Source organism: Heloderma suspectum, chromosome 6 (genome assembly GCF_057233095.1).
Source record: "Heloderma suspectum isolate Gila_16-S chromosome 6, 16-S_ref, whole genome shotgun sequence".
NCBI lineage: Eukaryota > Metazoa > Chordata > Lepidosauria > Squamata > Helodermatidae > Heloderma > Heloderma suspectum.
In genome coordinates this window covers 95824950-95848584 of record NC_139463.1, presented here as the reverse complement: position 1 = coordinate 95848584, position 23635 = coordinate 95824950, and the positions used below count along the sequence as shown (strand labels likewise).

Genomic DNA, 23635 nt, shown 5'->3' with positions numbered 1-23635 from the left:
AAAATTTCTCACCTGGCACCAAAAATATTGTAATGTGGGTACCAGGCACACTGAAGTACAATCACCAAAAAGACTCTCACTCCAGGAGCTTTTCTATATGAGGCTGTGAGTCGGCAGTTAATCCACTGTATCTACTTTCTGTTTAGTTGTAGAGTTGAGATCCAAGCATTACACAAGGAGTGTTTCCTTTCCTGCTTTTCTGCTACATAACCTCTAGTTGGCACTGTAGTATAGCACAATAGCACAAATACACAAGAGGAAATTGCGCTTTCCTTCACTTTCACAATTAAATGCTGCATTTTCCCTGCTTTAAAAAAAATTGCCGGAAATGCTGGTAAGACAGAGAAGTGAAAATGGAGGGTCACAACATTGTCTAAAGAACTGGTAAACAACTATGAGTAAGGGATGATGAGTGCACAATAAATGCCTTGTGTAAAAAAGGCCTAGTAGTCATCTGTCATATCTCTTTTGGCAGGGGCAATTGGAGAAGGGCCTCTTGGGAGCAAAATTTCCAGAGTGACTGATTTCTCCATGGCCGTATGGACAATAACAAGGCCTACCATTGGGCTGTTCTACCATGGCCACACTATGGCAGCTGAAAAGTCAACTGATTTGCTACCATATTAAGATGAAGAGCAGGGATAAAGGATGTGCTGATAAGACTACAACCTGTTTTCTTATATTTCATTGAAACGTTACAAGAACATATATATTCAGACTACACGATGTATAAATGTTCCCCCCAAAAGCACTTACTGAAAGGCAATAAACAACAACAACCAAAAAGAATGTGTCCACATAGCCAATTTGGTCAGCCTTTAATAATTCTGGGTATTCCATTTTTAAAACTGATTTTATATAATAACATACAAGTAATAAAAGAGAGAGTGGGAGAGAGAAGAAATAATCATACATAGAGTAAGAGCAGTACAGCAGTTATAAATATATCACAATGTAGATCTGTGTAATAATATTTCATGCAGTTAGCTCATACGGTGAAGGCAGAGAAATGAATGTCTCATAGGAGGGCTACTGCAAGAGACACCAAGAGGAGTGTCACAGTAGGAGTGGTGGGCAATCCGCCATTCTCCCCACCTGCACGACCATTCTGCCCACCTCCACTACGGTTCTGCCCACCATTCTGTCCCCCTCCACTGCCATTCTGCCCACTTTCACTACCATTCTGCCCACCATCCTGCCCATCTACACCACTATTCTGTCTTCCCTCCCTCCTGTCATTCCTTCCACCTCTACTACCAGCCATAGTCTCATTGATCCATTTGGCATAGAAAGTCACTGAAGTGTAGACACCAGGGTGATCGGGTTCAGCACACCCTATTCCCCAACTCACAACTCCAGCCTGGGTCCAACCTCCTTCAAGTTTGCAAACCAAGGGTCCCCCGGAGTCACCCTGTGGAGAGAGATGATGAGAAATAGCAGGTGTCTGTGGAAAACACTCTGACATCTGATTTGGAATGCTGAGCAGGTGAGGGAGATGGAATATGGCCTAAATCTACTACAGCCCCATACTCATTAAGGTGGCCTTAGACAAGCTAACATAGGCTGTTTTCACACAACATGCTAACCCACACCCAGTACATTTTCTGCAGAGTGGCTTGTTAACCATGCAGTGTTGCTTATTAACCCAACCCAACAATAAACCATGGGTTCTCAAGGTGGCTTGTTTGAGGAACATAAGCCACACTGCATGGGTAACAAGCTACACTGCAGAAAATGTCCTGGGTTCAGACAACAAGCTAATCTACAGTTCAACAAACAACCCACGGTTCAAAACAACCCACACTCAACCTCTGAGTGTGGGTTAGTATGTTGTGTGAACCCAGTCATTCTCCCAGCCTTAACCCCAGTGGTGTAGTAGAGTCAGGGCTTGCAGGGATGCAGCACTGACACCTTTTCATTAGCTGGGATGCTGATGTCATCTGCCACCCCCCTTAGAATTCCCTGTTCTCTCTCTGCAGGTTAGCATTCTCATAGTAGTTGGGGAGAAATGAATTTTCCCAATAACAACATATTGGTCCTGTTGTAATAATTCTTTTTGCAGTGGTCTTAAATGGGCAATTTAGGGCTTCTCCATATAGAGGCTTTTTATCCCAGAATTTTACTAGGGCTTCTACTTCTGTGGGATTAAGATCGGCCCTTTACATGTACTTCCCTTCCCCCCCTTATCTGTGAGTTCTATATGTTTCATTATACAGCCACTAGATGGTGGTATGGTATAGCTCCTATTATTGCATGACTTCCGCTTTTCACAGAGAAATTCAACACACTGTATTTTAATAGGTCGTTATCTCTGATCTTTTTTAAAAAAAACACAGGATAAATGTCAGAAGATACGGGAAAGGCCTTGGAGGCTCATGACATCATGTGAAGGACCCACAAACTTCTGTGAGTAACCAAACTCAATTGCAGGATAAAAGCCCCCTGTGGAGAAACCCTAAGACTCATTAAGTTTACAAAGGATCTGCTCTTGATGGAAATAGAACTGCTGTGGATCAGTGCAGCTGCCTAAATTTTTGGACTCTCCTTGTGGGGTGTGGCTATGTGGTATGTCATGATGAGCACCTGCACTGCAGTCTGTAACAATTTTGTTACAGGGGTAACAATTTTGGGCTACCATACAGAATAGTAAGGATTGCTGGAAAATGTATTAATTATCACTTTTTATTTTTTTTAAATACAAGCAACCGTAACACTTTTCAATGACAACCCCCATGTTAGAAGAGGCATTCACTCCTGTATGCAAGTGAAGAGGAGATGCCTGTTCCATGATGGTGCCTGATTAATGCATTGTCTCCTAAATACAAAGGAGGGGAGCTTTTTTCTTTAGAACTGGTGGTTTTATCTCATATACAAATTATATAGATTTAAGGCACAATCCTATGCATGTTTAGACAGAAAAAAGGTCTACAATCCCATAGTTGGCTGGGGCATGCTGGGAGTTGTAGGCCTTTTTTTTCTGTCTAAATATGCATAGGATTGCAAACTTAACTGATTATCTAGTCAATTAATTTAACTCCCAACCACACGATTATTCAGCTAAGACATCATTCTACTGGACAATAACCATAATGCATTCTAATTTTTATTTCCCTTTTGGAGCATGGGAGGAGCTGAAGACTGTAGGGGAGAGGTCCCATCTCCCAGCTAGACCAAAGATCTGCCCTCCAGCTACCTAAATGTTTTCTTCACCCATGAAAGAGGGTTCCAGTTTTTTTTCCTTATTCTTGGGATTCTTTAGAATTTCTTTTTTTCTGGTGTTTTGTGGGTTTACCATATCATTGTGAGGTGGTTGAGTGCACTGTGGTTTTCTTCCTTCCTATTACACATCTCTCCATCACTTTGCAGCCTCCCCAGCTACGAATGTTTCTGATGTGAAAAAGCCCCATGGGAGGATTGACCTAATGATGTCTTCCGGTGGGCTTTAATTGACGCGTGGGAAGCTGGGGAGGCTGCAGACTGCCAGAGAGATGATTGTACAATGAAAGATAGGACATTCATATGCAGCCCTTGACTACCTTGTACAGTAAGCACAACCCCACCCATGAGAATGTCACCAACATTTTCTTTCTCCTTTGAAAATGTTTTTGAAATTGATTTTCTTTTCTATCAACTTGAATGAGACTGGTTGAAAAAAAAAATGCAGAAGACATTTGCAGCATAGCATGAATTTTAACACCTGTTTCCTTTTCAGGAAAGGGAGGACAGAACTGAGAGAACCCCTCTACTGACAGGAGAAATTCTGAACCGATGATTCTTGTGAGTGAATAAATAAGAGCTAGAGTCAAAACAGGACAGGACTCCTGCACTTTTGACAATCATACAAACTACACCTGGTGAAATCCCCTCTTCTTCACAACTCTTAAACGTGGCGGAGAGTTGCCTGTCTTCTTTTGCAGCTGGCCACACTAGAATTAAATGATGCTGCAGCCTTTTTGGACAGGTTCTGAGGTGTACCTGTCTACCACAGGCAATGTTTGTATAAAAAACAGGGGATGGAGCATCCTACCTGGCAGGAATCCTTCCCACCTTCTGGGTCACCAGTGCAGATCATATCAGACTTGATAGGATTCTTGTCCATTCCTTCAAATAAGATACTGTTAAAGAGAGTGTTGCACGTTGCTTGGCTTATGAGTGGCACCTTCAGTTCCTGGAGGGTTAGTGGGGGCGGCAACTCCACTGTAGGAAAGAGAGAAGGAACGCAGAAGGAAGGGATGTCAGGTGCATACAGTTTGGGTTACCTATGCTGAGCAGTGAACACATTGTGGAACTGCACTCACCACACTTGGGCATCCACACAACCTCTTCTCTCATATCCAAAAGGCATATTATTCATTTTAAGCTGGATTTGCCCAGGGGCTGATTGGCCGACCTTTATGTCAATCAGAAAGCCACTATCCCTCCTCCCCAGAGAACGGCTGTGCACAGTGGTGATTGGCAGCCCCTTGCATCTGTCAAGAATCTACCTTTCCACATTTTTGCCAAGGAAAATTTCTCTCCTGAGGATAGGGTGGATTTTTATCCCTTCTATCTTGTACTTATTCAGTGTCTAAGAAAAGTCACTCTGTACATGTTCATAGGCATTCTTTGTACTTCACATCTGTTAGGGCTGTGTTTCTGCCACTGGAAACAATTCCAGGAGCCAAGCTCTAGCAAGGCCTGGCTCAGATTAACTCTTGTGCGTACTACCCCACTGCCCTAGTAACTGCATTTGCTACCAGTGGTGGTAAGCTCCAGCGATTACTTCTACTGTACTTCCTTAACTCCCTACACTAACTTCATTTCCTCTTTCAGATCCAGCACCAACTCCTCATCTTTGCTTTTAGGGCTCTCATTTATTTATTTAAAATAGTTGTAGGCCACCTTTTAGGGAACAAAACCCTCTCAACTCAGCTCACAAGCCTTCTCTGCCCATTATTTCTAATATCCTGATATATCTTTGCCCCAAGACATTTGCACTTCTGTTTCCACCATCCTCAGCAATTTGATGGTCTCTTGGTCCCCAAAATGTTTCTGCCCTTTCTCCCTTGCTGCCCATATTGCACCTGGAACTCCATCTCCAAACACCTTCACAATGCCACCTCCCTCTCTTCCTTCATGTCCCCCCTAAAAAGCCGCCTTTTCCTTTCCAATGTTTTGGATTGCATGGAGGACAGTCCTCTGCTCATTTTGAAAGACTGAAAGAAGACTTTGGTCTCTCCCATCCCCCTGTTGTCTCTCCATGAGAAACTTTAGATCGTATGCTCTTTGTGGCAAGATCTTATTTTATTAACACTGTGCTGTAAAGCACCATGTGCATTGTTGCTAGGAAATAAAGCAACAAGCAAGTTCAGAGTCTAAGGCTTTCTTCACATGGAGCTTTTATCCTGCAATTGAGATTGCTCCTTCACGAAAGTTTGCAGGCTCTTTACATGACACCATTAACCTCAAGGGCATCTCCTGCGCTAAATGCCCTTTGTTCCATTTTTAAATAGATCGCAGATAATGAGCTATCAAATTACCCCACTGTGTTCCGCTTGAGTTCCCTCCATGAAAGGAGGAAAAGTGGCAAGAAGAGGAGAGAGATCAATGAAAGATAATGGAAGACTCAGATACAGGGAGAAGGAGGGGGAAGGGGGTGGGGGAAAGGAAGCAGGTGAAAAAGGGAGTCTTTGTGATCCTGCATTTAAAACGGAAGCAGGAAGCCCCACTTTAAATGCAGGATTTTAGGCTGGTGTAGGGCAAAATGAGCAGGGCAAAAATGCCCCCACTCACCTCCAAATTTAATTGTGTTTCCATAGAGGAGTTTATGGGGGACATTGACAGGCTGGTGGGAAGGATGTAGTTGAGCTGTCTGTGGCTGGTGTGTGTGTGCTGAGCAGCTCAGAGCTGTATGGACCTGCCCTCATGTCATTGCATGCCATGGAGCACTCTCATCACTGTCTGCACAAAAGAACTGGCACCGCTCTCCTCGGTTTTGAGGTGGGCTGTAACAACCCTCTGAAGTTTGTTTCTGAGTCTGGTTCAGGAGAACTTTGCTAGCATCTCTTGTGGAGACTCACAACTAGGGATGTACGAAAGTTCCGCCACGGATCTCGAAATCCCCCGAAATCGGTGGCGGAATGGCCCCCCCCCGGGACGGGACTTACCTGGGGTGGATCTTCCTGGTGGTGGAGGCTCCGGCGGTGGCTCCAGCGGCAGTTTGGCGGCGGTGGCTGCAGCGGCCGGTCTTCTGACTGGCTGCCGCTGCTGCCATTTCCAAGTTTAAACACAAAACAAAACAAAAAAAAGTGATAGGCTACATAAAGATTTACATAGCCTATCACGGCTAAATTTAAAAAAACACCGTGATAGGCTACGTAAATGTTTACGTAGCCTATCACGGCTGATTAAAAAAAAAACACGCGTGTACGCAAATGGCAGCGCCCATGGGCGCCGCCATTTGTGTTCCTTATTTTGGCACGTCTTAGTCTACGTAAACATTTATGTAGACTACGGCGAAAATAAGGGGAACGCAAGTAGCACAGACGCTACACTATTTGCGTTCCCCTTATTTTCGCCATAGTCTACGTAAATGTTTATGAAGACTAAGACGTGCCAAAATAAGGAATGCAAATGGCGGCGCCCATGGGCGTTTTTTTTTTTTTAATCAGCCGTGATAGGCTACGTAAACATTTACGTAGCCTATCACGGCTGACTGCAGGGACGCAAACGGTGGCGGCTATGGGCGCTGCCATTTGCATCTCTGCTAGCCAGTGGTCGGATGTCCGGCCGCTGGTGGAGCTGGCTGGCAGCTCCACAGAATCCCTCCGGAGCGGAGCCGGCCGGCCAGGATTCGGGGGGGGGGAGGGACATAGCGCCTCCCCCCTCGGCCAGAATTTCGGGGGGAGGGACAGAGTGCCTCCCCCCCAGCATCAGCATAATCCGCAAACAGGTAAGTGACTTTCGTACATCCCTACTCACAACTCAATGCTGCCCTTCCACCATGAGAGCACACTCAAACATTGATGGAGTCCACAGGGCTCAGGGAAACCATTTTGGACAGTATCCCTGTGGTGACTTCAAAATCTCCTTCAGCACTGATTGAAAGAATTTGGCTGCGTGTAGCCGTTCAGATCCATCCCTTGTGTTATCTTTGCCTCTCCCATGATTCTGTTTCCGCATGGCAACTTTCAGATAGTAAGGTCCTTGGGGAAGGGCATGGGTTCTTCCTCCTTCTTTCTGCCCTGTAGAGCACCTTGACCACTGACGGTATGAAAATCAGCAGAGTCTGAATGAGCACCACAACATTCCTCACCTTGTTCTTGAATATCTCCCCATCCAGTGATCCAGCAGTCTGCGTTCAGAGAGAATTGTACTGAAGTATCTGGCAGGCAGATGGGGCGGATGTAGTTGGTAAACTTCACAGGAACCATCAGTTTAAGTAAAGCGATATCCCCGATGGAAGCAATATCCCCACTGTAGTCAGGATGGAGGATAATCTTTTGCACTTTGGAGTCTACAACCTGACTTGTCAGGTTCAAGAGCTGATAGGCACCCAACAGCACATCGTACTTTGAAGGGGTGATGGATCTGCCAACACAAAAGCAAAATGCAACAGGAGCTTGCAAAACTGACCTTTGGGTTTCAGAGAGATATGTAAGACCTTGGACCCCTGCTCCACTGACGGCCAAATTACACGAGACATTGGAGATCTAGAATGAGACTGGGCAGAGCATTCCTATAGATTAGTTACTTTGGGGTTTGGGGAGATGCACACTGATATTCTTGGGGAGCAGTTGCTATACCCAATATGTGCTCAGCCCAGGACAAGAGGTGGAAACCCTGCAGAAAGAATTAAGAAATGAACATTTCTGCTGTTATCTGCCACAGCATTGGCATATCTTTCATGGCAGCAGCACATTTCAAGTTGTGTTGCTGCGCAAGGGGTTCCCCTGAATCCTATAGCTCCTCAGCCAGTGTGTAACTAGAATAGAGGACTACAACCTAAACATCTTTAAAAATCAGCTGCAGGGTCCCTTGCATTGCACTCAGATCAGGGCAGTTAGAGAAGGGAGCTTCTGGACAAGGCTTTTAATCTGCAATCCCCATGCTGGGCTCACACAATTTTATGGAGGTTCCAGACATCATTGTCTTCCAGATGTAATCCTCCAGTGTCTTTTGCACCATGTCTTCCTTCTTTTTTCTTGCCACAGAAAATCCATTAAAGAAGGAAAGAGCAGAACAATTGTCCAATCTCTTTGCAGATGTGGATAGGAAAATGTGCAACTGAGGAATGGCGAGAGGTGTTGTCCCTGGAAAACGCAGAAGACATGTTGGAGAGGATTCCTCTCCTTTCTCTAGGGCTTGCTGTGCACTTTCCATTTCAGACAGAGCCAACTAACAAGCAGGGACAATCAAGCTGGCAGGTTTTCTAGCTGGGTCATGAAACAGGCTAGATCGGGCTGTCTGATTAGAAGATAGGTCATGAAATTGGCTAGACTAGAGATTGGGCATTCTCAGGTGAAACTGATGGGCCGCACAGCCGTATTTGTAATCATATTTACTTGCAAGTTAGCTTAGCTGTAATCTTCTTGCTCCTGTTCTACAGGCCCGCTTTTCAAAAACATTTACAATTTCTTTGCAGTTGAACTGTTTTAAAAACTGTAAACTCATGCACATACAGAAATCTGGGTGCTAAAACAGCACTGAGAAGCACTCGCTTCAAAATGTTGGGAGAAGGGTGTGTGCAGTGACCAATGAGGATGGGGAAAAGGGAAGGGGAAAGCACAGCCCATATGGCTGTGTCATGTTCCCCATTTGGATGGAACATAGTGAGATGCACACACTAATAAAACGTATAGGATCCATGAAGTGTGGCTGATTAATTGCATTTCCTGCTTGTAGCTTACAGTGGAAGGACAACGGCTGGGCGCACTGGGAGCACTCCATATGGAAATGCCGTGGCACTATAGTACAAAGCTATCTGAACTTCAGGCCTGAACTGGATTTTAAACTGCTGACTATGAGGTCACAAGTAGGGGTGGACGAAAGTCCCTTACCTGTCCTCGAAGGATGTTCGCGGTGGGGGGGAGGCGCTTCGCTGGTCCCCCCGCGAAGTTCAGGCTGGGGGGGAGGAGGCTTCCCGCCTCGCCCCGGCCGAAATTCAGGCCGGGGAGGAGGCTTCCCGCCTCGCCCGGCCGCGAACGCGAAAGTTAAAAAAAAAAAAGCGTGTACGCTAATGGCGGCCCCCATAGGGAGCCGCCATTCGCGTTCCTTATTTAGTCGCTGTAGTCTACGTAAATGTTTACGTAGACTACGGTGAAAATAAGGGCAACGCAAATAGCGTTGCCCTTATTTTCGCCGTAGTCTACGTAAATCTTTATGTAGACTACAGCGACCAAATAAGGAAGGGGAATGGCGGCTCCCTATGGGGGCCGCCATTATCCGCACACACTTTTTTTTTTTTTAAAGTCACCCATGATAGGCTATGTGACGATTGACGTAGCCTATCACGGCTGACTTTGCAAATCTAGCCGTGATAGGCTACGTGAATTGTCACGTAGCCTATCAGGGGGCATTTTTCCCCCCCTTTCATTGCAATGGCGGCGGTGGCAGCCGGTTGAAAGACCGGCTGCCGCTCCTGCCTCGCTCGAACACCCGCCGAACCGCCAGCCGGACCAGCCACCGGGAGGGACATTCGGTGAAGGTAAGTCCCGTCCCGGGGGGGGGGTGCGGGGTGCAGGGGGGGGGGTCGGAGGATTTCTCCCCGAAACTTGTTCGGGGGGCTGAACACGTTGGCGCTCGGCCCCCCGAAGTTTCGGGGAGAAATTCTCCGCCAACCCTAGTCACAAGTAGGGATTGAGGCTGTGCATCAGCATCCACCTCTGGTTCAAAGAGGGAATGGCAGGGAAGCCAGATGCTCCAAGCATCCTGATAGCAATCAGTCGGAGTGAGTCAGGGGACACTCTGACTGCTATAAAAGCTTGCTCACTAATCTGAGCAACAGCAACAGTTCTTCCTGGCTACAGGCTGCCATTTCTGGGTTTTACCCAGATATTGCAGGGCTGAAATGAGGGGCTGCTCTACACCAGGGTTTTATCCCGCACCTTTACGTGGGCTTTTGCTTCCAGATTCTTTGCAGGTTTAAGATTGGCTCCTTTGCAAGCGCTGACACATGCTGTTTTTTGGAGGTTTTCTTTCTCTGCAAGTTCTATATGTTCCGTTATACAGCCACAAGATGGTGCTGTGGTATAGCGCAATTATGGAAGTTCATGCAGCCGTTAAAGTGCTTCATCACACTTCTAGAGAAAAGCCACATTTTCCCCAACCTTAAAAAAGCCAGGATAAAGGTCATACAGCATGAGAGATGCCCTGGAGGTTGATGCCATCATGTAAAGGACCCACAAACTGCTGTGAGCGACCAAACATGAGTGCACCGTAAAAGCCTCATGTAGAGAAGCCCTAGGAGTCCAGAACCAACTCCTTATTCACTGTACTAGCAAGAATGAGAGCCATTCAAAATCATTCTATCCTGGGAGCCAGGAGATCGGCAGAATGCAGCCACCTCCTGTGTCCTTCTGAAAAACAGGCTACTCAGGGAAGGCTAATTGGGCTTGCTCTACAGCAGCAGGGGTTCCAAATTCTGGATGCCGGGCCCAGGTACTTTGCTTTATTTACCACCAGAAAATGGAACTGTGAGTCTTTTCCCTGTTGCTGCACTTCAGTGCCAACAGGGCAGAGAGTTAGAGGGTGGTATGGCAACAGCTACAAACTCAGGAGATGTCAGGTGACACAGGAGACGAACAGTGTTCCACTTGGTCCTGTAAAGCGGCTGACCTAGGCCTTGGCTTTTCAGTTTGAGTTGTTCACTATCAGGCACAGCCTTGGCTGCTCTTCTGCTTGCCTGTGCCCACTGACTGACTCACCAATCAAGAGCCTGCTGGTGCTTGCTTACCTGCCTATTTCCTGGCTTCTTTAGGACCTTGCCACCAGACCTGCTACCCCCTTCTTCTCTCCGCCTGCTCACCAGCCACCTGTTTCTTCTCTTTTGAAGCCTCTTCCTTGCTCTTCCTGACTCTGCCTTGCTGAGACCAAGATGCTGATCTGCTGACTGGTAGGTGTAGACTATTAGCCTGGCCTTATAGCTGCCCCTGGAGCAAAATTGTATAATGGTTTCACAGCAACACGTATCAGATACTTACCCAAGGAAGCAGTGAGCTGCTGACAGGACCCACTGCTTGGCTATGAGGGAGCCTCCACAAATAAAATAGCCACCTCTTAAAATGCTGACTTGCCAGGGCCACGATCCATCGATGGCTGGCTGGCCCCCAACAATTCGTGGCGAGATCACGGGCTGCCCACAAACTGTGGGGGAAGGAGAGGAAACAAGATCAATAAACAAGTTATTGACCTTCAATACAAAACGGGGCTCTTTTGATATAAAACAAGATTTCTCAATTTGAATTAGCTTGCAAAACAAGTGTGCGCATTTTAAAAGATTTCCAGTAATCAAACCTCCTGGGTTGAATGGGTATTTTATCTGGGAAATTAAGAAATGTACCTTGCCTTATTTCTCAATGGAAGGTATGGCCCAATCCTAGGCATATTTACTCATGAGTAAGGCTCGCTTTGTTCAGTGAGAATGATATTTATGTATTATTTATTTCACTTTTCTCCTGCCAATAGCCAAAGCTGTCTGGGCGGTTCACAAAATTAGAACCACAAAAATGCAACAGGAAATACAATATAAAATATAATAGATTAAAATGACAGAATAAAAATACAACCAGAGTAAAACTTGCAGCAGTACAGATATTTAAAACACAATAGCAGATTTAAGACAGCAGAACTAAAAAACTGGAATGCTAAAAATGCCTGGGAAAATGAAAAGGTCTTCACCTGGCGCCGGAAAGAGTACAATGTAGGCACCAGGCGAACTACTCCAGGGAGTTCATTCCACAACTGGGGTGCCACAGCAGAAAATGCCCTTTTCCTGGTAGCCACCTGCCTTAACTCTTTTGGCAGGGGCTCCTGGAGAAGGACTCCTGAAGATGATCTTAGGGTCCAGGCAGGTACACATGGGAGGAAGCTGTCCTTCAGGTAAACTGGCCCCAAGCCATTTAGGGCTTTGAATTGGGCCCAGACATGGACTGGCAGCCAGTGCAGCTAGAGAAGTACTGGCGTAATGTGATCTCATTGGCCAGTCCCTGTTAACAATCTGGCTGCCCTATTTTGGACTAGCTGAAGTTTCTGGACCGTTTTCAAAGGCAGCACCACGTATAACGCATTCGTCGCATTGCAGTAATCCAGATGAGAGGTTATCAGGGCATGGATAACTGTAGCTAGGCTGTCTCTGTCCAGATAAGGGCGTAGCTGCTATATCAATACCCATGATGTAAGTATGTGTCAAGCCCCCAAATGAGGGTCAGGTAATTCATTTTCCCTTCAAACACATATAAATACTCTGGTATATTTGACATCCCCTTCATGGATCACTGCCTTGTTGTGGCGAAGGGGCTTGCGTAACTCAATGAAGCCATAAGCTATGCCGTGCAGGGCCACCCAAGACGGACAGGTCATGGCAGAGAGTTCTGACAAAATGTGGTCCACTGGAGAAGGAAATGGCAACCCACTCCAGTATTCTTGCCAAGAAAACCCCATGGAACGTATCACAAGGCTAAAAGAGATGACGCCGGAAGATGAGCCCCTCAGGTCGGAAGGTGTCCAATATGCTACTGGGGAAGAGCAGAGGGTATTTCCAAGTAGCGCCAGAAAGAGTGAAGCGGCTGGGCCAAAGCCGAAAGGACACTCAGCTGTGGATGTGTCTGGTGGTGAAAAGAAAATCCGATGCTGTAAAGAACAATATTGTTTAGGAACCTGGAATGTCAGATCAATGAATCAAGGTAAGCTGGAGGTGGTCAAACATGAGATGGCAAGATTGAACATCGACATCTTGGGAATCAGCGAACTAAAATGGACAGGCATGGGCGAATTTAATTCAGGTGACCATTGTATCTACTATTGTGGGCAAGAATCCCTTAGAAGAAATGGAGTAGCACTCATAGTCAACAAAAGGGTGGGAAAAGCAGTACTGGGGTACAATCTTAAAAATGATAGAATGATCTCAGTACGAATCCAAGGCAAACCATTCAACATCACAGTAATTCAAGTCTATGCCCCAACCACTGAGGCCGAAGAAGCTGAGGTTGATCGGTTCTATGAAGACCTACAACACCTTCTAGAACTAACACCAAAAAAAGATGTCCTCTTCATCATAGGGGATTGGAATGCTAAAGTAGGAAGTCAAGAAATCACTGGGATAACAGGCAGGCATGGCCTTGGTGTACAAAATGAAGCAGGACAAAAGCTAATAGAGTTTTGCCAAGAGAACATGCTGATCATAGCAAACACTCTTTTCCAACAGCACAAGAGGCGACTCTACACATGGACATCACCAGATGGTCAATATCGAAATCAGATTGATTATGTCCTTTGCAGCCAAAGATGGAGAAGCTCCATACAGTCAGTAAAAACAAGACCTGGAGCTGACTGTGGCTCAGATCATGAGCTGCTTCTTGCAAAATTTCGGCTTAAATTGAAGAACGTCGGGAAAACCACTAAACTGTTCAGGTATGACCTAAATCATATCCCTGATGAATATACAGTGGAGGTGAGGAATAGATTTCAGGGATTAGACCTGATAGACAGAGTGCCTGAGGAACTATGGACGGAGGTCCGTAACATTGTTCAGGAGGCAGCAACGAAATCCGTCCCAAAGAAAAAGAAAGGCAAGAAAGCCAAGTGGCTGTCTGATGAGGCTTTCCAAGTAGCTGAGGAAAGAAGGGAAGCGAAAAGCAAGGGAGAAAGGGGAAGATATACCCAACTGAATGCAGAGTTCCAGAGAATAGCAAGGAGAGACAAGAAGGCCTTCTTAAATGAACAATGCAAAGAAATCGAGGAAAACAACAGAATGGGAAAGACTAGAGATCTCTTCAAGAAAATTGGAGATCTCAAGGGAACGTTTTGTGCAAAGACGGGCATGATCAAGGACAAAGAAGGCAGGGACCTAACAGAAGCAGATGAGATTAAGAAGAGGTGGAAAGAATACACAGAAGAACTATACAGGAAAGATCTGAATGTCCCTGATAGCCATGATAGTGTGGTCACTGAACTTGAGCTGGACATCCTAGAGAGTGAAGTCAAATGGGCCTTAGGAAGCAGTAGAAACAACAAAGCTAGCGGAGATGACAGTCTTCCAGCTGAGCTATTTAAAATCCTAAAAGATGATGCTGTTAAAGTGCTGCATTCAATATGCCAACAAATCTGGAACACTCAACAATGGCCGCAAGACTGGAAAAGGTCAGTTTACATTCCAATTCCAAAGAAGGGCAACGCCAAAGAGTGTTCAAACTACCGCACAATTGCGCTCATTTCACATGCCAGCAAGGTGATGCTCAAAATCCGACAAGCTAGGCTTCAGCAGTATGCGAACCGAGAACTACCGGAAGTACAAGCTGGGTTTCGAACAGGCAGAGGAACTAGAGATCAAATCGCCAACATTCGCTGCATCATGGAGAAAGCAAGAGAATTCCAGAAAAACATCTATTTCTGCTTCATTGACTACGCTAAAGCCTTTGATTGTGTGGATCACAACAAACTGTGGCAAATTCTTAAAGTGATGGGAGTACCAGACCACCTGACCTGTCTCCTGAGAAACCTGTACGAGGGTCAAGAAGCAACAGTAAGAACCAGACATGGAACAACCGATTGGTTCAAAATTGGGAAAGGAGTACGACAAGGCTGCATATTGTCACCCTGCTTATTTAACTTATATGCAGAGTACATCATGAGAAATGCCGGGTTGGATTAATCAGAGGTCGGAATTAAGATTGCTGGGAGAATTATCAACAACCTCCGATATGCAGACGATACCACCCTAATGGCAGAAAGCGAAGAGGATCTCAAGAGCCTCTTGTTGGGGGTGAAAGAGGAGAGTGCAAAAGCTGGTTTGAAACTCAACATTAAAAAAACTAAGATCATGTCATCTGGCCCCATCACTTCCTGGCATATAGAAGGGGAAGAAATGGAAGCAGTGACAGATTTTACTTTCTTGGGCTCCAAGATCACCGCAGATGGTGACTGTAGCCATGAAATTAAAAGACGCTTGCTCCTTGGGAGGAAAGCTATGGCCAACCTAGACAGCATAGTAAGAAGCAGAGACATCACCTTGCCGACAAAGGTCCGTCTAATCAAAGCTATGGTTTTCCCAGTAGTAATGTATGGCTGTGAGAGCTGGACTATAAGGAAGGCTGAGCGCCGAAGAATTGATGCCTTCGAACTGTGGTGCTGGAGAAGACTCTTACGAGTGCCCTGGACTGCAAGGAGGTCAAATCAGTCCATCCTAAAGGAAATCAACCCTGAGTGCTCATTGGAAGGACAGAGACTGAAGCTGAAGCTCCAATATTTTGGCCACCTAATGCGAAGAGAAAACTCCCTGGAAAAGACCCTGATGCTGGGAAAGACTGAAGGCAAAAGGAGAAGGGGACGGCAGAGGATGAGATGGCTAGATAGCATCACGGATGCAATGAATATGAACTTGAGCACGCTCCGGGAGAGAGCGCAGGACAGGAAGGCCTGGCATGCTATGGTCCATGGGGTCACGAAGAGTTGGACACGACTGAACGACTGAACAACAACAACAACATATTTGACATATATGAGCTTTCTAAGGGAATTCACTATCTGTTTATTATCTATGTATTTCATATGGAGCACGGGTGGCTTGTTAACCTTGCTGCAGTGCTTGTTGGATTTCCCTAATTACTCTTGCTGGTGTGGCTCCCCATGTCATCGGAGCCTGGATGGCATGGCTTGTTTGCAGGGAGGGGAGGCAGCAATCCTCAAATAACCCAACAACAGCCCCTGGGCTACCCAATGAGGTTAATTAGGGAAATCTAGCTGACACACAGCCAGCATGTATGGCAGGGTTAACAAGCTATTGTGGCTTATTAACCACACTGTGATCATGCGAACTGGCCCCACATGTTAATGTTAACAACTTTGGTAACAATAAACTGTAATTAAATAGCTTCTAGCATATTGCAGATACAGAGCTGATCAAAGACAAAAGTGTCCCATCCTTAGGGATGTATGGACTGTGTAAAATCTGTTCTGTCTGTGTTTCACATATTGTCAGGTGACTTTTGTTCTGTTGTCTGCCCATTGCTGGAATGGGATTTGTTTTTGTTTTTGAATTTGTGCAAGTGCATATTTGCACAATTTTGCACGAGCAAAAATGCGCAGATTCCCTTTAGCATATCGGTGCGTGTGCATGCATTTTTAGCCTTTTTTTTTGGCATGCTTTTGTATGACAAAATTTGCACAAAATTTGGGAAAGTTAGAAAACCAATCTGCAAGTCCCTGGAATCCTCCCCACAGGGGAAAAGCTGGTCCACTGTGGAATCCACAGGTTGGATTCATGAAAATCCAAACTCATTTTGTTCTGTTGCTGATTTCTCCAACATTGCTACCCATTCTAGATATGGCTGCATGGTCCAAGAAAGTGTTTGGATTACCATTCCATGTTCCTTAAGCAAAAAAGGGAATAAGGGAATCATAGAATAGTATCATAGAATAGTGGGGTTGGAAGGGGTCTACAAGAATGGAAAGTGCCATTCTCCCCATTCATCTTCCCTGATTGGATGCCTTCGTCCATCCTTCCCAGCCTGGTGCTCTCCAGATGTTTTGGAATTCATCTCCCATCAGCCCCAGCCAGCATGGCCAATTATCAGAAAACCTGGGAGCTGTAGTTCAAAACATCTGGAAGGCACCAGGTTTGGGAAGGCTGCCTCAGTTTATGTGTATGTGGAGAAATCTTCCTAGCTCTAAATATGATCATAGTTCAAGCAAGACCCATCCAACAAGCCTCTCCTATGGAGAATCCTCTTTGACCCCCATCACACACATCCTAACGACAGTAACCAAACATCCCAGCTCCAATCCAGTCATGTTCATCTCTGATCCACAGACATGGGACAGCCCAAGATTTTTTGGAGGTTTTGCTTCTGGTCTGGTGACGAGAGATTTTTTGGGGAAAGAAATGCCAGGGCTGAGAGCCAGGGATTCTATCAGACTACTTCTGTCCCCATATCTATGACCAAATATGGCTAGTATGAAGTTTTTCACAAATTTAAAATCCAGCTGAGTTTTCAGAATTAAACCCCAAATTTCATAGATAGCAATTTCCAGCTTTCCCCCATAACATTTACTCTGAGGGGTGCATAAATCTGTCTGTCTGTCTTATATACTTACGTGGGAGTAAATCCCATTGAACTCAATGAAACTTACTTTTAATTAGACATGTATAGGATAGCACAATTGGGCAATAAACCTATGCATGTGTAATTCCTACTAGAATATCAGTGAGATGCTGTATTTGACAAACACAAGCTTTCCAAGGGAATTCATTTTCTATTTATTATCTATTTATTTTATAGGTAATGGAGTATTTATATACCAGCACAGCTGGTTTGTTAACCCTGCTGCATGTGGTGGTCCTGTGCCAGCTGGATTTTCCTAATTATTCTCGCTGATACAGCTTTGCTGTGTCATCCGAACTCAGATGTCATCACTTGTTGGGGGCAGGGGGAGCCAGCCACCCCTCAAATAACTCAACAACAGTCCATGGGTTACCCAGCAAGGGTAATTAGGGAAATCTGTCCAGCATGCGATCAAAATGTGTAGCAGGCTTAACAATCTGCAAACGGGGTCATGGTGTATTAAAGAAGACCCTTTCTTAGGCAAGAGCATGGGGCTAGATAATCTTGAATTTTCAGAGACTCTGCTTTTCACCTCTCCCACAGAGCAGAAATGCTCCCAATATGTTGAGCTTCTCTTACCTGCTTTTGAGCTAGCAGCACCTAAGGAAATAATAAAAAAGGAAGTATTTCAAGTAAGTGACACTGTAGAAGACAGACACAAAACAGGGTTGTATGTAGGAGCAGGAGGAAGGGCCCTGTTACAATGGCATGATTTGGATAATCCTATCTTGGCTTAATAAAATGAGATTTGCATGAGCCTTTTGCTCACAGAAGTGACCCGTTTCCACAGGTCACGATAAAACCAGGAAGTCTCTAATTTAGAAATACACCTGGTTCACCTGTAACAGCAGTTCATGGGTTGTTTAATCCATGAATTGGCAGGGCTGCACTGGAGGAAGTGAGCACACTGCCTCCCATGCGCTCGCCACTTCCACTTTGTATCCACTTTTATAAACAACCCAGGGACACCCTGTTCTTGGGTTAAAAGTTGGACTGACCCCAAGCATCTCCCCACACCATCAGTCACCTTGCATCGTGGTCACCTGCAGCAGCCAGACTACCAGCAAGGATGGCACAATTGTCATAGTTGCCACTTCTTCTGTAATCCGTTCTGAAATGTCCTCTGAGTAGTTCAGCTCTAGCCGGCTCTGGAAAACAAATGTTTCACTTCATGTCTTTTGGTATCTGTGCTGCAAACTTTCTTCTCAAGGGTGAGAGGATAATGCAAGTAGCTGAATCAGGGAATGCAAGTGAGAATCCATATATCTCCATTTTTTTTTTAAAAAGATGATCAGCAGGATGTGCCCATAGACTTATACGCAAAATAGGATACGCAAGATTTACAGCTCTATTTTGCGTATAAGTCTATGGGCACATCCTGCCGATCACCATGTCGCTTAAAAAAATGGTGATTGGCAGGATGTGCCCATAGACTTATATGCAAAATAGAGCTGTGAATCTTGCGTATAAGTCTATGTGTCCATAGACTTATGCGCCATCTGGCCTCTTCCCAACCCTGCTCCAAGGCACCCAAGGGATGCAAGTGAGAATCCGTATGTCTCCAAGTCCTCTGAACCCCAGCAGCACCCTACTTCCTGGCTCTCCTGTTCACCCTGAGACCTCCCACCTCCCCCAGCTCAGGTCACCTTAACAGCTATACAGTGTAAAATAATAACATATCATCATTAGCACCATCACTGTGCATGACATTCTACAAAGAAGAAAAGGACTGGCCTGTATCCCCAAGGATCTTACAATGTTACATTCAGCATGGGGGAGACAACAAAGAAAGGGGAGAGAGGTGGAGGCCGGGCTATATTGGGAAAGAAAGAGCGTTGTTACATGTTCTTCACTTCCCTTATGTATTTGTTTATTTATTTGATTTAAACCCCGCCTTCCTAGCCAAAAATGGCAGGTGGCTTACAAAAACAATTTAAAATAGATTGAAACAATGAAACACATTAAAATACAATAAAAACATAACAATTGCAGAATAAGAAGAGCACCCAACCCACAGAACCACTTACAAGCCAAAGGCCTTCTTGAATAAACCTGCTGGTGGGAGGACAGCAGAGAGGGAGTGAACCTAGCCTCCCTTGGGAGGGAGCTCCAATGCCTGGGAGTGGCCACTGAAAAGGCCCTGTCTCGGGTGGCCACCCAACATGCTTCTGGAGGCAGCAGTCTCGAAACAAGGGCCTCTCCTGAAGCAGGACCTGGGCGTGTGCGTATGGGAGAAGGCAGTCTTTGCAGTCACCTGGTCCCAAGCGATATAGGGCTTTATAGGTCACAACCAGCACTTTGAATTCTGCCCGGAAACAGACTAGTAGGCAGTGAAGCTGTTGTAACAAGGGAGTTGCGTGTTTCTTGTAACTGGCCCAAGTCAACAGTCTGGCTGCAGCATTCTGGACCACCTGTAGTTTCTGAACGATTTTTGAAGGCAGTCCTTCAAAATGTAGAGTGAGCTGCAGTAGTCCAAGCAGGGGCGGGGCAGACAGACAAAGGCATGTGTGACCATGGCCAGATCAGACATCTCTAGAAATGGGTGCAGATGGCACATGAGCCGCAGCTGTGCAAACACTCTCCTGGCTGCTGCTGAGACCTGGGCATCCAGGTTCAGGGATGAGTCCAAGACTACACCAAAATTGCGAGCCTGAATCTTCAGGGGGAGTTTAACCCCATCCAGCAGAGGCTGAAACCCTGTTCTGCCTTTCAACTGACCAGGAGCACCTCTGACTTGTCTGGATTAAGCCCATGGCATGGCTAGTGTTACTTGAGTCTTGGATGAGAGTATGTTGGAAACTAAGGTTTTTTTTTTAATATATATTGTGCAATATTTAGTTCATTTACAGATACGTGGGTAGATCAACTTTCCCCAGCCTGGTGCCTTCCAGGTGTTTTGAACTAGTACTCCCAGAATTTCTAACAATTGGCTATGCTGGTTGGGGCTGATGGGAGTTGAAGTCTAAAACATCCACAGGATACAAAGCTGGGGAAGGCTGCAGTAGGGCAAAGGTGGGGGCAATCCACATACATACTCCTGCCATGCAGCAGATCTTCCCCTCTAATAGCTAACTCAGGTGGTGTGTGGTGACAGGATTGTAGGCAAAATGAGCCACCGAGAAAAAAGTGGGAGGTATCAGCACATTTGGGAAACTGTGAGGTTTGCTGACGTACCCCCCACATCATTAAAAATCCCTAAGGGGGCAAAAACAAACCAAAAGCCCAATGGTGACTGAGCATGCTCTTTAGCCATGGATAGTTGAGTTGCACTTGGGGGAGCAATGTGGAATGAAGTATTCTGGAGGAGAGCATGGCTGGCTGACTGACTGACTGGAACCCTGACCAGGAGCAACCCTGTTAGGGTGTGAGGGTATACTCAAAACATTTTTTTGGAAGTCCTATTTGTAGTGTCTATACTCCCAATAATGTTCGGCCAGATGCAGCACCTTGCTCCTCCATAATCTGCAAATAAATGAATGTGTGATCCCTATTTACTCCCTTCCTGGAGATGGGCTAACTAGAATGGGCATTCGCACACCTGAGCACGTGCCCCAAACGTTTTGAGCTGTGCCTCAGATCTTTTTGAGTTGTTCTAATGAAAACATCAGCGTTAGCGCAAGCCCACCTCTTTCCTGTGAGTTCCAGTAGCCCGGCATTGACTATGAGATTTTAAAACCCAGTCCCTTAGCAGACCAGCAGGGGTGTAGTGTGAAATCAGCCTTCTAAACCATAGGGAATACTAACCCCTTCCTTTCCCCAATTTGCTATTTTTTTTTGTCTCTCCGTGCGTTTCTATCTCCCCCCCCCCCCCGCATTATATGTGCTTATAACGTCTTAAGTGAAAGCCCAATATGCAGGCATCACAAGTTGGAATGGCTAGCAAGGAGGCATATATGGGCTGTAGTAGATTAGAAGCCACCCAGTTTATGGCAACAAACTGGCAATAAGTATTATATGAATGTATGCTGCTGCTCCCCCCCTCCTGCTCTAAACATTCCATCAAAGCGCTTAGTGTTACATGAAAATTAGGTATTTTTACTATAGGCTGCTCTCTGCTGTTTATATACCCACTGCTGGGAGCTTGTTTGCAATAACAGTTTGAAGAGGGAGGGGAAGGGCCCGAAGAGCTCTGTGAAATACCGATATTTCCCACAACACCTGATTTTACTGTCCCAAATGGCAACTTTTGGCTTCTGCAGAAACTCACTGGCTTCAGCTAAGCAAAGGATTTTATTAGACTCCACAAATTTCTTTTCCACTACCCTCCACCTTTAACTTCTCCATATAACTGCAGGAGCCAGATAATACCAACCGGAGGTTTAGGATTATGTGACACCATGTTACAGGAAGCATTGGGGAGGTTATGTGCAGAGAGTTTCATGGCACTGCCAGCAGGCACAGGGCTTTTAAATACATTTCACACTTAAAAAAAACATCAACAAGAAAAAACCTGAGACACCTCGCCCCATAAAGGGAATTGAGGTATGTACAACCCCCCCATCTGCTCCTCCCTCCATTCCTCTGAAGTTCTACCCCTCTGAAAAGTAGCTACATGGCTTGGGGAATTTTTTTTTTTTTTGGTCTCCCTTCTCCATTTCCAGTCATAATTTTTCTTTTCCTCTTTCCTTCCCCTATCCTGGTCTTTCTTTCTCTTCTTTATTCCATCCAGAGGAAGTCTTAGGCCATTCTCAAGGAATAGGCGGGTGGATAAGATAAATTCTGACGGGTTCATGATTTTATATAAGCGGGCAACAGGACTTTTTCTCCTCCTCCTCCTCCTGCAACTCTTTGGGAAAAGTGGTTTTCACACTGTTGCAGAGGAAGAAATCTGGGTCTGTTTCATTTGTCAGCTGCAGGTATCAAGCAATGAAATGACACACTTTAACAAAAGCAGGAGTTGATGGGCGGGGGGAAGGGGCAGGAAGATATACCATCTTACTGCGAAAAGTTCATCAGGCGCCAACCCTTCTGGGTTTCCAGTGCCTTCTGAAAACATACTTTTTCTAACAGGCATTCCAAGGAAGGTAATATTATCTTTTTGTATATAGCAATGATATACAGTATTTATTTATGATTTTATACTGTATTTTTATATGGCGCTTAGAAATTTCTTTAAATGTAAGCAAAGTGCTTCATAAATATTTTAAAATAATAATCCTGTGTATTATTGGTAAGTCCCATTGTGTTCCGTGGAGCTTACTTCCAGGAAAGTAAGCATAAGATGCCGAAGTTTCTTCTAAGGTATTTCCCATGAGTAGTAACTCTCACGAAGCTAAACTACAAGGAGCCTGTTTGCACATCACAACACACCACCATTGGTTGATTTACATGTGGGGCTTGTCGTTGCGCCCCAGGTGACATTTTTAGAATTCAGGCCATGGCAGCCCATGGGTTGTTTTGGTTTGTGGGCAGTTTGTTAACCACACCAACAACCCACTCTGGCTGGGTTCATATGACACGACAAGCCATGGTGTGCCCCTGCCACAGCTTGCATTTAAGCATTGGCTGGCATGCAGTGACAAATCCCGTGTGTAAATTAACACACTTTTTTTTTTGGTAATGTGCAAACCAGGTCTATGATTAACATGAGAAAAAGAAAGAAAGAATCACTCTTGGTGAAAGCTGAGGAGGAACCCTACCTCTTGCCTGTTGCTCCTCCAGGTATGATCACCTTTGATGTTAACAGTTGTCTGCTGTGTTATTAAGCACCTCTGACCTCTGTGGATTACTGGCGGTCCTACTACTTTGTCTGAGTTGTGATCAGTGCTGTCAGTTCCAACACCTTATGGCCTTTTTAGAACCCAGCCAGGCCCCAATTAAATTCCACACTGGTCCCTCCCAGCGGAAAGGTGTGAAGGCTGTATTTTCCAGGACAGATAGAGAAGGTGATCCAAAGTCCATTTGATTTCTCTGCTAGATTTTATAGTTTACGAGTAGCAACACCCAGCCTATAAAGCAGGAGAAGCTGACAATGATTTTCTGACTCTGAAGCAGTGATTTAGGCCGAGTCCTTCGGCCCTTGCCCTTTGGCTTGCCCAGAAGGCTCTCACTTCTAGGAAGGTGCCTGCATTATATTACTACAGGTGAAGGAAGTAAACTCTGGTTGGGTTCCAGGTAGAAATATTTCCCCTCCACTCTATAAACAGTCTTTCCCCTGTTTGACTTAGAATAGGGCTAGTGTTGTCCATGACCTTTTAATGACACCTTCCTTATAGTCTTTTGTACAGTTTTACTTTTGATGATAAATGAGGAAGTGCTTATTTATCCTTTCGTTTGGAGCTGCAGTTACAAAATATGTATCCAATGACAGTATCAGACTCCAATACAGAAGGGTGTTT

General features: G+C 45.4%; 1 protein-coding gene across 2 annotated transcripts; it reads right to left on the bottom strand.

The window, feature by feature from the left end:
• Nucleotides 1–788: 788 nt before the first annotated feature.
• On the bottom strand, nt 789–23372 carry LOC146341922 (serine protease 27-like). Of its 2 annotated transcripts, XM_084805236.1 has the most exons (7): nt 22937–23372; nt 18325–18445; nt 17877–17897; nt 11181–11343; nt 7295–7569; nt 4028–4197; nt 789–1411 (listed from the first exon to the last, which is right to left on the bottom strand). In XM_084805236.1, exons 2-7 carry the CDS (start codon nt 18380–18382, stop codon nt 1019–1021), a joined length of 1080 nt encoding a protein of 359 aa, XP_084661362.1. In that variant the 5' UTR covers nt 18383–18445; nt 22937–23372; the 3' UTR covers nt 789–1018. The 2 variants fall into 2 exon arrangements, with proteins under 2 accessions (XP_084661362.1, XP_084661363.1); XM_084805237.1 differs by lacking the exon at nt 22937–23372 and having other exon boundaries at nt 791–1411; nt 18325–18586.
• Nucleotides 23373–23635: the final 263 nt, after the last annotated feature.

Coding starts and splice junctions, on each gene's coding strand:
- LOC146341922 (XM_084805236.1), bottom strand. CDS start 18,382: ATGACAATTGTGCCATCCTTGCTGGTAGTCTGGCTGCTGCAGGTGACC. Junction 11,344..17,876: donor TGCTGCTAGCTCAAAAGCAG/GTAAGAGAAGCT, acceptor CTTCCCCCACAG/TTTGTGGGCAGCCCGTGATC. Junction 4,198..7,294: donor GGGAGATATTCAAGAACAAG/GTGAGGAATGTT, acceptor TCTTTCCTACAG/TGGAGTTGCCGCCCCCACTA.